This window comes from Mauremys reevesii, linkage group 4 (assembly GCF_016161935.1).
Source record: "Mauremys reevesii isolate NIE-2019 linkage group 4, ASM1616193v1, whole genome shotgun sequence".
Classification (NCBI taxonomy): Eukaryota; Metazoa; Chordata; order Testudines; family Geoemydidae; genus Mauremys; species Mauremys reevesii.
Window position 1 is genome coordinate 68,441,140 of NC_052626.1, and position 15,938 is coordinate 68,457,077.

Consider the following 15,938-nt stretch of genomic DNA (forward strand, 5'->3'; position numbering starts at 1 on the left):
TAGTCAAGAAGCCCTGTCCACGCTAATCTCTCTTTGTTGAGTTGATGGTTCATTCTGGATATCACATTCAGCTGACAAGAAGGTTGGAACCTGATCCACTGGTGCTACTGTCAGTAATGGTGGATGGAATCTCCAGCTCATGGACAGAGTGGGGGGAGTAGCTTTCTCTCCTCAAGGTGGTTTCCTCTTCTGGTGTCACAATGTCCCTCAGAATGACTGGACCCAAAAGCAAAGGAGATTAAGAACATAAGAACAGCCATAATGGTTCAGACCAAAGGTCCATCTAGCCAAGCATCCAATCTTCCTATGGTGGCCAGTGCCAGGTGCCCCAGAGGGAATGAACAGAACAGGTAATCATCAAGTGATTCATCCCCTGTCACCCATACCCAACTTCTGGCAAACAGAGGCTAGGGACACTATCCCTGCCCATCTGGGATAATAGCCATTGATAGACCTATCCTCCATGAACTTATCTAGTTGTTTTTTGAACCATGTTATAGTCTTGGCCTTCACAATATCCTCTGGCAGAGTCCCACAGGTTGACTGTGCACTGTGTGAAGAAATACTTCCTTTTGTTTGTTTTAAACCTGCTGACTATTAATTTCATTTGGTGAGCCCCTAATTCTTGTTTTATGAAAAGGAGTATTTACTTTCTCCACACCAGTCATGACTTTATAGACCTTTATCATATACCTCCCTTAGTCGTCTCTTTTCCAAGCTGAAAAGTCTCAGTCTTATTAGTCTCTCCTCATACAGAAGCTGTTCCATACCTCTAATCATTTTTGTTGCCCTTTTCTGAACCTTTTCCAATTCCAATGTATCTTTTTTGAGATGGGGCGAACACATCTGCACACAGTATTCAAGATGAGGGTGTACCATGGATTTATATAGAGGAAATATATTTTCTGTCTTATTATCTATCCCTTTCTTAATGACTCCCAACATTCTGTTAGCTTTTTTGACTGCCTGCTGCACATTGAGTAGATGTTTTCAGAGAACTATCAACAATGACTCCAAGATCTCTTTCTTGAGTGGTAACAGCTAATTTAGACCCCATCATTTTATATGTATAGTTGGGATTATGTAGGTATGGGAGGGCAAAAATATCCTCCAGGGAGGCATAGGTCTCAGTTCTAGAGGTCACTTGGTCCCAGTAGTTAGCTGGTATCATTGAATCCAGCACATCCATGGTTTCAGTGGTCTGCAGGGCCTTACATAATCACGACAGAGCAGTCAGAGGAGAAGAGTCCCACCTGAAGTTCTTGGTCAGTGCCGGCAGAGGTTGATTCATTGGCTTACTAGCTGGTACCAGAGTCAGTACCCTTAGGGTAGGTCTATACTTACCGCGCGGGTCGACGCGGAGAGTTCGACTTCTCGGAGTTCAAACTATCGCGTCTAATCAAGATGCGATAGTTCAAACTCCCCACACGCTCCGGTCGACTCCGGAACTCCACCACTGTGAACGGCGGTGGCGGAGTCGACCTTGGAGCCACGGACTTCGATCCCGCGGCATCTGGACGGGTGAGTAGTTCGAACTAGGGTACTTCGAGTTCAGCTATGCTATTCGCGTAGCTGAACTTGCGTACCTTAGTTCGACCCCCCCCCCCTTAGTGTAGACCAGGCCTTAGATACTTTCTCCTGCTACTTTACCCTTGTGGTCAGGAGGCTTAAGCAGACATAAGTCTTTAAGACCTGAGTGAGAGAACTAGCCTGATTTGGAGGGAGTTGGGGAAGGATCTCTTCTCTTGGGAGGAGATCTGGAGTGCAATCTGTTCTTGTACCTGTGAGACTGTCCCTTACTCTCAAGAGAAGCCTGATCCCATAGGTCTTTGGGTTTATCAGATCTGACCTCTTCCCTGGAGCTCATGCTCAGAGGGGCGCTGCTCAAGGACTGAGGCCAATGTACAATAGGATATGGGTCCGACTGGGGTCTCATGGCTTTCTCTATGAGGTACTTCCTCAATCGAGGCTTGTCCCTCTTGGATCCAGGGAGGGAAGGAGAGGCAGGTACTAGAGTTAGTGGAGATATGTGCCTCCCCAAGCCAGTAGAGACAGTGCTGGTGTTCATCGCTGATTAAGAAAGAGCGAAGACAGGAAACACAGTTCTAAAATCTTGGAACTCTCGGCACAGTCCTTACCCAAGGGGTGGGGGAAATGGAGAGTGTTCCCAAGATGGGGAAAAGTTAATCTACACCAACTATAATAGACTACAAAACACACTAAAACACTAAGAACTATGTCAAATTATATTTACAGATAAGAAAGTGCAAAGAAGCTTAAAACATAGATGATGCTGACTCAGGCCATGTGGTGGTAAGAGGGAACTGGAAAGCCGGTCATTCTGCACCTCCCCTTATACATTTGGTACTGAGCAAAAGGAGCTCCAGAGTGCAGGCCAATGGACACTAACTGCAGGGTTTTCCGACCTCAGGTGCATGGCACATATGCATGTGTGGAATACACATAAGGACAGCACATGAAGAAGAATGGGGAATTACATAATTCCACCCTAAGTATCCTTGAGAAAACAGCAGCAAACTATCTTACACTGTGCATTCCTGGGGAAACAACAGCCAGAAGCTAAAACCATTTAAAACATGATTCTGACTTCAGACTTTCTATGAATAATTTTTTTTTTTACAAAAAAAACCCCTGCATCATTTACAGTTCTTCCTCAAATGCAGCTGACAAAACTTCATCCAGATGTTTGCTATGCAAGAACAACAGCGAGTAACAAAGCCAGGCAAGACGTTGAAAACATAGTAAGTGGAGAAAGAATTAAAATGAAAAGAAGAGCAGGGAACAGAGTGGGAGGGGGAACCTGCCTGAAATCTGATATCATTTTAAAAGCGACACAATGGTTAATTTATTTTGTGCATAGGACATCAAATTTATTAGATTTTTTTCCTTCAAAGCCACGGGGGCTTGGCTGGTGAAGCCTGAAATTGTTGTTCCATAACCTTTGCTTTTAAATTAAACAAATGACCTCAGATTTTGGACCCGTTTTTCACTCAGGGGAGAGTATGCCATTAAGAGAGTGCCAGAAACATATTTAATTATACAAGTCCCAAGAACTCCTCAAACGAGTGCAGACGTCCGCATATAGATTTCAGGGAAATTACTAAAAGTTCATGGAGCTTCATCAAAATGTGAGACATGAAGGGAGGCACATGAAAGGCTCTGTATCAAAAGGGTATATTCAATTCGAGAGATATTAATCTGATTACCTAAGAGGTACTGCAAATCGGATATGCTCCGTTGTGCACCATATCCAACCTGGACAGATGGAGGAGCCTTTGTGCTCCATTTTCTGACATACAATTAGTTTTTAAGAGACGATCAAGTTACAGATACAAAGTTAAAAAAAATAATTCAGGAGTAGCATGTACAGTACCAGCTTGTAGCAAGAGACATTGCTGACTTTATTTCCTTGAGTCACTCTGGAGATTGCCACCATAAGGAGTTGACTTTGGTGTTTGTGTTTCAGCCTGAATGCTCTCTACACCTGCCTGACAGAAAACCAGTCCAGCAACATCCCTAAACAAAGAGCCCTGTATAGAGCTTTGAAAAGCCAGATTTGCACAGACTGCCAAACTCAGGCAAATTTTATAAATTACAGCATTTTATCTAAACTATGAGTAATTGTCATACTCTCTTGGCTCTCCCTCCCTCTCCCACATACCCACCCCCATCATTGGCAATTACCAGGATCTTTGTATGTATATAAACAGAATAAATTCTCCTTTCCAGTCAGACTCCTCCTCCTTCCTGATTTTGCTGTTTCAATCCTTTGTTTTCACTACCATGACTGTGAATGATGATGTCATGGACACTGGATTATGAAATTGGCAAACAATATGGGCAGGCTGGTAGAAGATGTTTATTAAATGGGCAAGTTTCTGTTTTACATCCAAATATCTCATTGGTATTGAGCGTTACTGGTGGGAGAATGATTTGCATGGTTGGGTTCACAAGTTCAGAGCAAACATTCTCAAAGTTATTAAGCAAAACTTCCATGTTTTCTTATAAAATGGAATACCGACATTACAAGTGAGATTAACGCATGCAGGGACTTACAAAGCATCTAAACACTAAATACATCCTTATAAGACTAATAACTATTTTGAGCAAATCTTAACATACAGGTAAACTGGTCTGGTCTCCAGCTATGAGTTTCTCAGTTCTTAGCTAATGCCTGCAGCCTGGGCAAGAGCTGGCATCTGGCCTTCCAGCATCATAGCCACAATGAAAATGCCTTTTGTTTACTTCTTCATTTATATCCCAAGATTGTTAGATCACTGCTAACATCTGCAGGAGTATGCACAGATGTATGAATCCAGCCACAGACTTACAAAAGGTACAGAAAGAAAACATCTAGTCCATCCCCTAACTAATGCAGAATTCTGCTCTTAAGTATTGTATTTTATCCAGTATAGTTTTAAATGACTTCAACAATGGAGCCAGGGCCATCCAGTCATGAGTTAAAGGTGCAGCTGTTTTGAGAGGTAGGCACAAGGCAAGCTGCACAGACAGAAGGACAAGCAGGGGATGCATGAGTTATTAATGGCCAGTTGGTACACCTTCAGCAGTTGTGACTGTGCCAGACATCCTAGGTGAGGAGCTGCATCTGGGTGCCAGCCAGTTGGTGGGGAAGTGAGATAAAGAAACAATTCCATGAAAAAGGGATGTAGCAGGACTACAACCTTTTGATCTCTGTGCTGTTCCTGATGCACCACCAAAGTGGTGTGCCAGATCTAACAGATTAAATTTCCAGGTGGATTTAAAGGCACTCATTGGGTTGATCCTGCCCTGGAAGGGGGCTTCTGCCACTTCCCTAGAGAGACTATTCAACAGTCCAACAGATTCCAGAGTCAGGAACTTTTTCCTGATATTCAGCTCAAATATTCTTTTGTTCAGCTACATTCCATTACGTATTCATATTCCGCCCTACATTAACCCTTCCCCCTCTTCAAGTACTTCCCAAGAGTTACCAAGTCCCCACTTACTCAATGAGTGTCTACACTAGCCTTTTTTCCTTCAAATTTCCCATCATTGCAGCATTAGCACAGAGCAGCCCTCAATATTTTAACCATCATGTCATCCAATTCTGCACAAAACAGATCTAGGTAACACTATAGTTAAAACAGCAGCAGATGCTGGATCCTTGTCTTTCCTAGAGCTTGCATCATTGCTACTATGAAAACAGTGCTACAGAGGGAAATTTCAGAGAGAAAAAAGGCTAGTGTAGACAAAGCCTTAGTCTAGCCAAGCTATGCAGATTAAGTTATTTTAATCTTCTTCATGAATCAATCTGTCCAGCGCTCTGATCGCTTTGGTTGCTCTTCTCTGAATGCTCTTCAGTTGTTTGACATATTTCTATTACAGAAAGACAAGCAGCCGCCAAACGTGATACACCCCCTGTTCAGTGTGTAAGATCTGCTGCTTCACAACCAAAAGGGGAGCACAGAAAATCTGCCTATTTTGATTATATTAAGAGATAAGCCATTTTTGTTGATTTTTATTGCTGATTTTTTGGGGGGGGGGGAGGCTTGAATTTATCCTTTTAGGAGCAGCCCATCCATGGAAAGAAGTTGACTCACATGCCAGTATACCCCCAGCTCCAACCTCCAAAGAAAGTTAATGGATCCTAAACTTGCATGATTTAGGACAATAAATCACAATTACAATACTAAAGCAGGAAATACACACAATTTAAGCAGAAACACCAATACACTCATTTTTATTACAAATAAGGGGAGCCATTAATCATATGGTCTGCCTAGAATTAACAAGGAGTCAAATTTTCAAACATCCTGCAGTAAATCCAGAGCAAATCCAGCTGGAAAGCAGACATGTAAGTGGAACTAGAATATAGGCATGAGACTTTGAAGTGTGTTCCCTCTCCCGCACACACACACATACCCGTCAACCCTGGGCCACTCTTGCATGGTCTCATTTTGGAGAATGAGCCATATGCTGTACATATTTCTGCAGGTCAACAGCTGTCCCTTCACAGAGATGTTTTCCCATACATATAAATTCCCCAAACTCTACTTTCCTAATGAAAAGAGATCAGTTGTTAGTGCTATAGAACTCCACAGAACACAGGGCTGGATGCTAGTGAACCACAAAGTCTCAATTTTACTTCTATTTCCCTTAACCAATGTATATACAGAGGTGGTCACAGTGTGAGCCAAACTGAGTTTAGAAAATGTATACTCACCTTGAGTCCCATCTTCATTTATGAATTATGTTGAGAGAGTGGCATGGCAATGCCCTGACATGGTTAAAGCGTGGTATATAAAGGAGCGAACCATAATTTAACTATGTTCAAAATCCATGCCATAACCCTTTAAACTCCAGTCACTTTCCCTCTCAGTGTATAATTATAGGCCCCACTAACATAAAAAAACAGGTCAGTTCCCTCTGGATGCCCATTACTATCACCAACTGACATCAAGGAAGCCAGCGCATCTCCCAGAAGTGGAGTCAATATACAGTATTGAGCAAGCAGGCTTTTGGAGAGGTGAGAACACCTGTGATCATGTGCTGGTTTTGACAACAGTCATTGAAAATGGTTTTCAGAAAAACCTGAAGATGAGAAACATATTTGTGCACTTGACAGCAGCACATGGCATGGTCTGGCCATGGGGCTCTAGTCAAATTGTCAAGAGCATTCCCAGCATGAGTAGTCAATGTCATTGACTTTCTCCTCTGCAACAGGTGTTTCCAAATGCACATGGGAGACAGAGCTAAGTGCGTGGGAAAGACAAACCAACAGTCTATTGCAAAGCTCTGTGCTGGCATCCATGTTTCTCAACATGTACACAAATGACCTTCCACTTACCCAATTCTGCAAGTTCACATACACAAATGACATTTGCTTAGACATCCAAGCACGGTCATTCACGGAATTTGAAGACTTCCTAAAAGTTCACTTGATTAAGATGGCCAAATACAGTAGTCAGTGGTATTTACAACCAAGTGTGACCAAAACAGTTTTTAGTGTGTTCTGTCTTTACTATGCCAGAACAGACCAAGAACTGACTATCTTTCTCAATGGACATTTCTTGAAACAGGATTCCCACCCTGTCTACCTTGGAGTAACCCCAGATAGATCTCTCACATACCTTCTTAACCACCTGAGTAAAACTGTGACTAAGGTGAGGTCACATAACCTTCTAAGAAAATGGGCTGACAGTTTGTGGGGAGCAAACGCTCAAACTCTTTGATCATTCAGTTTAGCCCTCTGTTACTCTGCAGCAGAATACTATGCTCCAGTCTGGCTCCATTCATCCCATGTCAAATCGGTTGACACACAACTGTACTCAACCATGCACATTGTAATTGGGATGCTTCTACCCACACCAATACTCTGGCTCCTCGAGTTAAGCAACATCACTCCTCCACACATCCAATATGAGGACACTAAAGCCAGAATGGTTGAGATGATCAGAGCAAACCTATGCCTACCACTATACACAGACCTCTTTGATCACCCAAGACCATGCTTGTCATTGAGGCAACCATTGTGGACCTGCTTGCCCTGCTCAGATTTCCCTGCAACATCAACATGGCGTGAAGAATGATCTGCAGCTGACATCAGCAACCAGTCTATTATAACTGGCCCGACCATGCATGTATCCACCTTCCATTTGCCATGCCACTCATGAGTCCTTCTGAACTGATTTTGAATGGTTCAAGTTTAAAATGCAACCAGCTTTCGCACATGGGGCAACAAGAGGATACTACATGCCGATGTGGTCAAAGACAGACAATGCCACACATCACTGACAACTGCCCTTTGACCAGATTTGATGGTGGTCTGAGGGCTCTGAACTTCACCGATGAGGCTGCTGTAAATTGGCCTGGCAAGCTCCGTATCTGATAGGAAGATCAAGGATGCCTATGTTTAGGACTGGCAGAATTTTATTTTATTTTTTTTAATAATTTTAATGGATAATATCAAGGTTTATTTATAAGCTTTTTTTCTATTTTTATCAAAAGAAATTTGCATGTTGTGGGAAATTATGGGGGGAAGTCAGACAATGGGGAATCAGACAATCATTTAATGATAGTAAATATTGAAATTTAAAAAGTTAAAGCTTCATAACCGTTAAAACAAATTGTCAAAATCACGTCAAAATATACAAAGCAAATATCTTTAATTCAAACTGTAAGTTCTCAAGCACCATTTTTCTTTCCCATCCATAAATTTCAATCATAAATGGAAATATTTTATCATCAATTTGTGTGTGTACAGTGAAATCGATGTTTATGTTATCTGCAGATAAAAATCTAATTCTTCCAAGCCAACCTATACTACTCAATAAAGGCACTAACATCCATTAACATAACTGGGGACTATTCCCTCTCTGGTGCTCATATGCAACTCGATATTAGGTGGAAAGGAAAATTAATTTCCTTCTCCTTGTGCATATCTGAATTGTTTTGGGCTCTTTCCAACCTCACCTACGGCTTTGTCACTAAAAGTCGGGCAGTGTAAACGTTGTTTGTCGGCACTTTTGCCAACAAAATACTTACACACGCTATAAGCAGTGTTCGTATTGTTGACAGGCAGTGTAGACAAAGCCTAGGAGTTGCGTATGCAAGTTCCATTAAATTAATGGGACATACTCTTTTCTCCCCAACAAGTGCATGTACATAAATTCCACTAACATTACAGGGGCCTGTTCAAGAAGAAATATAATCAAGACATCTTTGATGATTGCATAGCACTGTACAAAACGGAAACGAAATATCTCAATCATGAGAAAAGACTGTCAATGATAAGCAAAAACCAGGTCTTTCTTTCATTACCATCCAAATACATACAGACCCCAGAAAGCTAATTCCACATTCCAAAAAGATAGACTATTTGTTTATGAATTGTCCTTTAAAAAAAAAAAGTACTCTAGTTAAATTGGATAATATCTGACAAATCCTCAGTATTTCACAAGATGTCAAGACAAAACCTCTCTTCTGTCAGACAGAACTTGTGTAAACCAGCCTGTAAAGGTTTTAAGGAGCTTGTGGCCATAACACTAAAGAGAGTAATTTAATGTATGTCAAAATGTTATGATTCTTTCTAATATTTTTCAATATGAAGTGCTGGAGCAGTTCACAGGAACAAGCAGTTTCACGTGGCTTATAAAACTACAAAGAGGAACAGCACTGACTCAAAAGCATGTTTAATGGCTGTCTCATCAGCTCTAAGCCTCTCTGAAACAGAGGTGTTTGTGTTTTCATAGAGATTAACAATCTTTGTGACTGAGATAAGATTACCCATAGGGCTAGCCTTAAAAACAGATAAAATAAATGACCAGTAGGAACTGTGAAGTTTGGGGACCCTTGGTCATCTTATTAATTCCCTGCCTGATTTCCCCTCTCCATTCAGCAGCAGGCCTGGAGGGGAGTAAATTATAGAACTGTACTTGCCTGCATAGCTACCCTCTCCGGTAGTGGGACTCAGGCTTTTTTCACAGGAGGATCTCAAAGTGCTTTAAAATAAATCAGTCACAAAGTAGGAGAGATTATCCCCATTTTAAAAATAGGGAAACTAGGGCACGGAGTAATGAAGTGACTCTCCGAAGGCCTCAGTGAATCAAAGGTAAAGTAAGGAATAGAATCCAGGTCTCCCAACACTGAGTCCCTTGCCTTGTCCACTAGACTAAACTTCTTAGACCAAGGGAGGAAGGGTCCTATGGAGGGAGGGCTGTGTGGCAGCTTCCAGCCTTTCATCCTCACAAATTGGAAGGCCACAGCCTAATACAATTTAAGATAGCAATGATGAGCAAGATTGAAAGGACACACTAAACCCACTGTTACACTTATGAATTAAAAAGTACTGTCCAGCAATCTGTGCTTGTTTTAAAGAGAATGAAAGGGAACACCAGCCTCTCCGACCTAGCAGAAACCTACAGACCAAGTCAAGTCAAAGAATAACTCTAACTTTTCCAAACAAACATTTCAAGACAGCAGCTAGTCAGCTGAGATTAAAGAAACCTGAGAGTTCCCTCCCTCCTGCCTCCCTTTTCTTATACCTCTGTGCCTGCCAGAGAGGGCAGGGCTCTGCTCTTGGCCATAGCAACATGGTCATGACCTTCGCCCAAGTGAGATAGGGCATTTGTTTGATCTCTGTAAGAGGCACCTTTTGGTCTTGCTGGAATATATATTAATGTCAGAGTCTTTTGGTTTAGAAGGGTCCTTGAGTGGGTTATACCATCATATCCCCCAGCACCAAAGTAGGAGTCGCTTAATTTTTCCTAAACCTGGGATGCTTATTCTTAATCCTGAGCATCCCCACTGATGGCAATACACAGCCTTCCTTTGCACCTCACAGAGTAAATAATTAGTAACAAATAAATATCTGATGTATTTTACTTCCTCTTCTGTTCAAAGAATATCTGTGCAAAGACAGCATTTTTTCTAATTTATTCTTTATGCAAAACTATTAAAGTACGTTTTTTAAAAATGTTGCTTACTCTACACTTTGCTATTCAAGCTTTGCTGCAACTATGAGATAATGTGTTGTGGGGTACCTAGATAGATGGAAAGTGATAAGTGTATTGATATTGTTTCTGTTCCTTGAATGGATGTGCATTTCCCTTAAAAAACAGGTTTCTGGGACAAACGCTTAAGAAAAATTAATTTAAAATTTGCTTTCCACTAGGATTCAAACATGCAAGCCTACACTTCACTTTTTTCATGAGTGTACATGCTGGCATAACCTGATCATGTGAATGATTGCAAAAGCAAAATGAAAAGGGCACAATCATGGCCACAATGAATTTGTTTAGGAATCTGAATGAATAGTCACAGAAGATGTTTTGCAATAGTTGTTAAGCTCTACTTCTAATATTTGTTTAACCTGACACAGCTTAAATCTATTTCTTCTGGGTCTTTCCACTACTAACAAGGATATTTTGAGTTTGTCCTCTTTGTAACACATTTGTATACTGAGGGGTAGCTCCTCAGGTAATGCTTTTGAGCCTGGTGACAGCTGAGAGCTGGTTTGGCCCTCACTGCAACTCAGAGCAGCCATGAAGCTGCTCTAAATTACATCTGGCTGCAACAGCCCACAAGGGGATTATTCTATAAGCCAAGATTCACTGAAGTGCAGCAACACTCTGGACATGCCCCAACATAACCCCTATGTTGGGAGCTGCAAGAGGGTTGGTGTAGGGCCAGCTATGCTGGCCGTACACCATTAGAGGATTCCTCTATGCATGAGGAATCTTCAGCTGGCCAATTAAACTAACTACATTTGCATTGCATCTGAGGTGTGGTGCAAACAGACTTAACAGAGCCCAGGATCTTGCTCACTTTATTTCTGCCTGTATCACCTCCTCACTAAGAGCCAAATTCAGCCCTTCTGCAATGCCACTGATTTACACCAGTTACACCACTATGAATTCAGCCCTAAGGCTCTCTACTGTTGTAGGAAAATATTACCTTTTCTTATGCAACCTTTTAGGACCCAACCCTGCAACTACTCCAGGGTAGAAATGAGGTGAGGATTGGGCCTGATCCAACACATGATAATGGCCCAACAAATTCCCTTCTAATGCACAGTCAGACACAGAAGCAAAGAATAAAAGCCACTGTAGCATTTTGTTTCTTCCTAATAGGATATTTAGAACAGCGAAAGGTTCATTTCTGGATGATTTTCTAAAAAATTATCCACACACCAAACAGTTTACAGAAACATGACTTTGACATGGCTAACATAATGTTTTAGATATATATAATCCAACAGAATTAATTCCTTTTGGGACTAATATTGTATTATGGATCCTTCACAACTAAGTTACAAGCTCAAATCCAGCTCAAATTGGTGATGAATGAAAGGAATGGTGATCTTATGATAAGAACACAGTCATGAGTTCTAGATTATATTCCTGATCATATGTGACGGGGTATACAAACCTCACACTGGACAACAAGGGGTTAAGGAGCTGCTTTGGGCTCAATCATCCCTGGCCCACCACACCTGCAAGAGATGCACAGACTGGAAGAGGAGTTAAAAGGGAGCAAAACAGCTCACTTGTGGGCAGACCAAGGACGTGAAAAGAACCTCTGCCTTGAAGCTCCTGAGAAAAGGGCTAAGGGAAGGCAAGATCTCTCCCTCAACAACTGCCTGAAGGTCACTCCCTAAGGGAAGGGAAGACCTGTTTCTGTTATACCCAGAGAGAGAGGCAGTTTATTTGTGTTGATTCCCTATGTTTTATTTATGGACTACCCCTGAAGGGGAGAGACTTGAAACTGACCTGCATGGAGGGCCAAGGCATGACAGGAGGCAGCCACCACCCCAGGAGGAAGGCAGCTAACACACCGTGCCCAGCTGCAAAGAGATACCAAGCAGTGAGCCTCCCTTAACAGCCTCCTGTGATAGACTTCAAACTTTGGACAATAGCGGGCTGGTAGAAAGTGGCCATGGGAGGACAGCCTTAGGGTGCTCCTGAGTGTTAGACCTTGTGTTACCCTCACAGGGCCCTGGGCTGGATCCCAGTGGAGTGGGAAGGACCAGGCTCCCCTACCAAAAGCCCCTCTGCATGTTTAAGGGGCTACGCGCTGACCACTGTAAAATGGGAATGATAATTACCTGCATCACAGGGGTGTTGGTAGGCTAATTCATGAATGTTTTTAAAGTCATTTGAGCTCCTCAGCTGACAAGAGCAATAAAATTGCAAAGTATTTTTATTATTATTTGCAGGTTGCTTGGTGGTAATATCAAAAGAGTTTGGAGGGTGTCTCAGTCCAATTCCTAGTGAACCAGTGTCCACAGTGCAAAAACCATCATGACAGCTGAGCCCCTTGCTGGCAGACAGGAAAAGTAGTGAATGGGTGTGAATTCCACTTTCACTCACAGAGGTGGTCAATATAAGTGAGGATTGAGGCATTTAATGGGAGAATCTGTAGGAACAACTTGCACTTCTGCTGCCTGTTTTGTTCTTGTTCTGAGGATAAACAGAGATCTTCAAATCCCATGACTATCACTCCAGCACCTTTCACCAGCATGAATTCACTTAATGAAAAAAAAATTCACATACAAAAGTCAACAAATCCCACCTTATTCATGGCGCTCCAGGGCAAAAGTTCAAAACAATGGCACCAGAAAATCAGACGCACAACTAACTCCCATTACTACCCACAATAGCTGCATGAACACATTTAGCGTAATCACTACAAAAAATTACACCCATGCCATCTTCCAAAGTCCTGATTTTAGAATACCATCATATTTGCTTGCATGAGCCACTAACACAATCTTTCACGTACAGGGAATCCAATGCTATCTAACAATAGATGTATATTTCAGCACTTTTTTCAGGATTTTTCTACACTTAACCAAAGCCACAAATCACGTTTAACTGAGAAAAACCAGTTATGAACCTGTTTTGTAACTGTTGTTCTTCAGACACATTGCACATGTCCATTCCTCTCGGAGTCAGTGCGTTACAGCAGCTGTTGGAAACTTTTTCCCTCAACAGTACTCCCTGGGCAGCACAAGTTTTCCCTACTGCCACACACCACTGTGTGCGGATATAAAGGGCAGAGCTACCCCTAACCCTCTCAGCTCCTTCTTGTTGCAAGTCCAATGAAGGGGTTAGGACAGGGGTAGGCAAACTTTTTGGCCTGAAAGCCACATTGGGTTTCGTAAATTGTATGGAGGGCCGGTTAGGTGAGGGGGTCATGGCCCGGCCCCCACCTCCTATCTGACACCGCCCCCCCACAAGACTCCTGCCCCATCCAACCTCCCCTGTTCCCTGACAGCCCTCCCAGGACCCCTGCCCCATCCACACACACCCACTCCCTGTCCCCTGACCACCCCCAGACCCCCGCCACCCCATCCAACCCCTCCTCTCATTCCTGACGGCTTCTCCCTGTCCCCTGACTGCTCCCGGAACCCTTGACCCTGACTGTCCCCTGCTGCCCCATCCAACCCTCCCTCTCACTCCTGACTCTCCCCCCAGGATCCCTGCCCCCATTCAACCCCCTCTTATCCCCCAACTGTGCCAACCCGTATCCACACCCCCGCCCGCTGACCACCCCCTGAACTCCCCTGCCCTCTATCCAACCCCCCCTGCTCCATGACCCCTTACCACGCTGCCTGGAGCACCAGTGGCTGGTGGCGCTACAGCCGTGCCGCCCGGCTGGAGCTGGGCCACGCCGCCGCCACCACCACGCAGCACAGAGACTGGGTCAGGCCAGGCTTTGCAGCTGCGCTGCCCCAGGAGCTCACAGCCCCGCCGCCCAGAGCATTGTGCTGGCAGCAGAGCGAGCGAGCTGAGGCTGCAGTGGAGAGGGAACAGCAGGGGAGGGGCCGGGGCTAGCCTCCCGGGCCAGGAGCTCAGGGGCCAGGCACGACGGTCCCGTGGGCCGGATGTGGCCCACAGGCCATATTTTGCCCACCTCTGTGTTAGGAGGATGGGTCGTGGAATGGATATGTCCAAAACATCTCGAAGAACAACTGTTATGGAAGAGATTAGTGACCATTTTTTCTTCTTCCCACTCTAGCATCATCTCTGGAGTCTTGAGCCACAGCATAGTGGTAAGGGGGCAGGGAGCGGGAGAGGGGGATTGGATAGAGGGCAGAGGAGTTCGGGGGGTGGTCAGGGGCCGGGGGTATGGATAGGGGTAGGGGCAGTCAGAAGGCGGGAACGGGGTTGAAGGGGGGTGGGAGTTGCGAGGGCTGTCAGGGAGAAGGGGTGGTTGGATGGGGCAGGGGTTCTGTGGGGGCAGTCAGGAAGGAGAGGGTGGTTGGATGGGTCGGTGGGAGGCAGTGGTGGGGGGCAGTTAGGGGCAAGGGTTCTGGGTGTGGTCAGGGAGAAGAGGTGGTTGGATGGGGCACAGGTCCCGGGGGGGCTGTCAGGAAGGAGGGGGGCTTGGATGGGGTGGCGAGGAGCAGTTGGGGCGGGGGGTCCAAGGGCAGTCAGGGGACAGAGAGCGGAGGGGTGGATGTGGCGGGGTCCCGGGGGAACCATCAGGGGGTGATGGATAGGGGGCAGGGGCCAGACCATGCCTGGCTGTTTGGGGAGGCACAGCCTCCCCTAATTGTCCCTCCATGCAATTTCTGAAACCCAATGCGGCCCTCAGGCCAAAAAGTTTGCCCGCCCCTGCTGTAGATGGAGGTGGAAGAGAGAGAGAAAGCGCATAGCAAACGTTTCTCCTTTTTATCATGTCCTTTCTTCCCTCTTGGCTTTGCCCCCCCCCCCTTCAGAGTCAGGTGAGCATTACCTCATCGTAGTCCCAAACTGGCCATGGGAAGGGAGGTGACTCACTCAAGAGCCCAACAGATCCTTCATTGCTGCTTAGGCCAGTGTCCTTAGTTTCTGTGAGGCTGGGCTGGGTTTGTCCCATACATGCCCTGATAAGATGTGAACTGCCCCTCTGCTCCTGGAGAGTTTTAGCTTGGGCTTGTTTTAAGCCATGAGGACACAGTTTCAGCCTCATAACTATATACATGAAATTACAACCTATAACATTACTATATCAACAATGCTCAGTGCATCATGAGCCTTCCCAAGACACCCGACATAACAAACTTTGCATTGGATGCCACACAATCATATTAAAAGGATGAACATGGGGGTGCAGGGTGCTCCCCTAAGGTACAGAGCATCACAAATGCCAATGCTCTTCGGACATCGAATGTATGCAAATGCTCTTCCTCCCTGGTCATGTGTGGTTTGGGTAGAATTCAGGCAAATAAATTGGCTGATTAATATGGAAAGAGGAAACCCACTTTGGGATGAACTTTTGATGAGGATGCAGGTAAAACTTGTCCTTAAAAAAAGATTGTACATGGAAACCCTGACATTAATGCCCACAGCTCCCCTACTCTTCAGACCAAGGTAATGTCCACCAGAAATACCACCTTCATTGATAGACGCAACAGCAAGTAGGTAGCCAACGGTTCAAACGGGGGACCCATA

The 15,938-nt window shown here is 44.4% G+C and overlaps 1 protein-coding gene across 27 annotated transcripts in view; it reads right to left on the reverse strand.

The window, feature by feature from the left end:
- Positions 1–15,938, reverse strand: part of RAD51B (RAD51 paralog B) — a 723,435-nt gene that overhangs the window by 402,415 nt on the left and 305,082 nt on the right. The window contains exon 10 of one of the 27 annotated variants that reach the window (XM_039533745.1): positions 12,734–12,959. The exons of the other annotated variants lie outside the window; for them this stretch is intronic. Coding sequence (XP_039389679.1) covers positions 12,862–12,959 — 98 coding nt within the window. The 3' untranslated portion in view covers positions 12,734–12,861. Of the gene's footprint in view, positions 1–12,733; positions 12,960–15,938 lie in introns of those variants that run through there. 27 annotated transcript variants of the gene reach the window in all.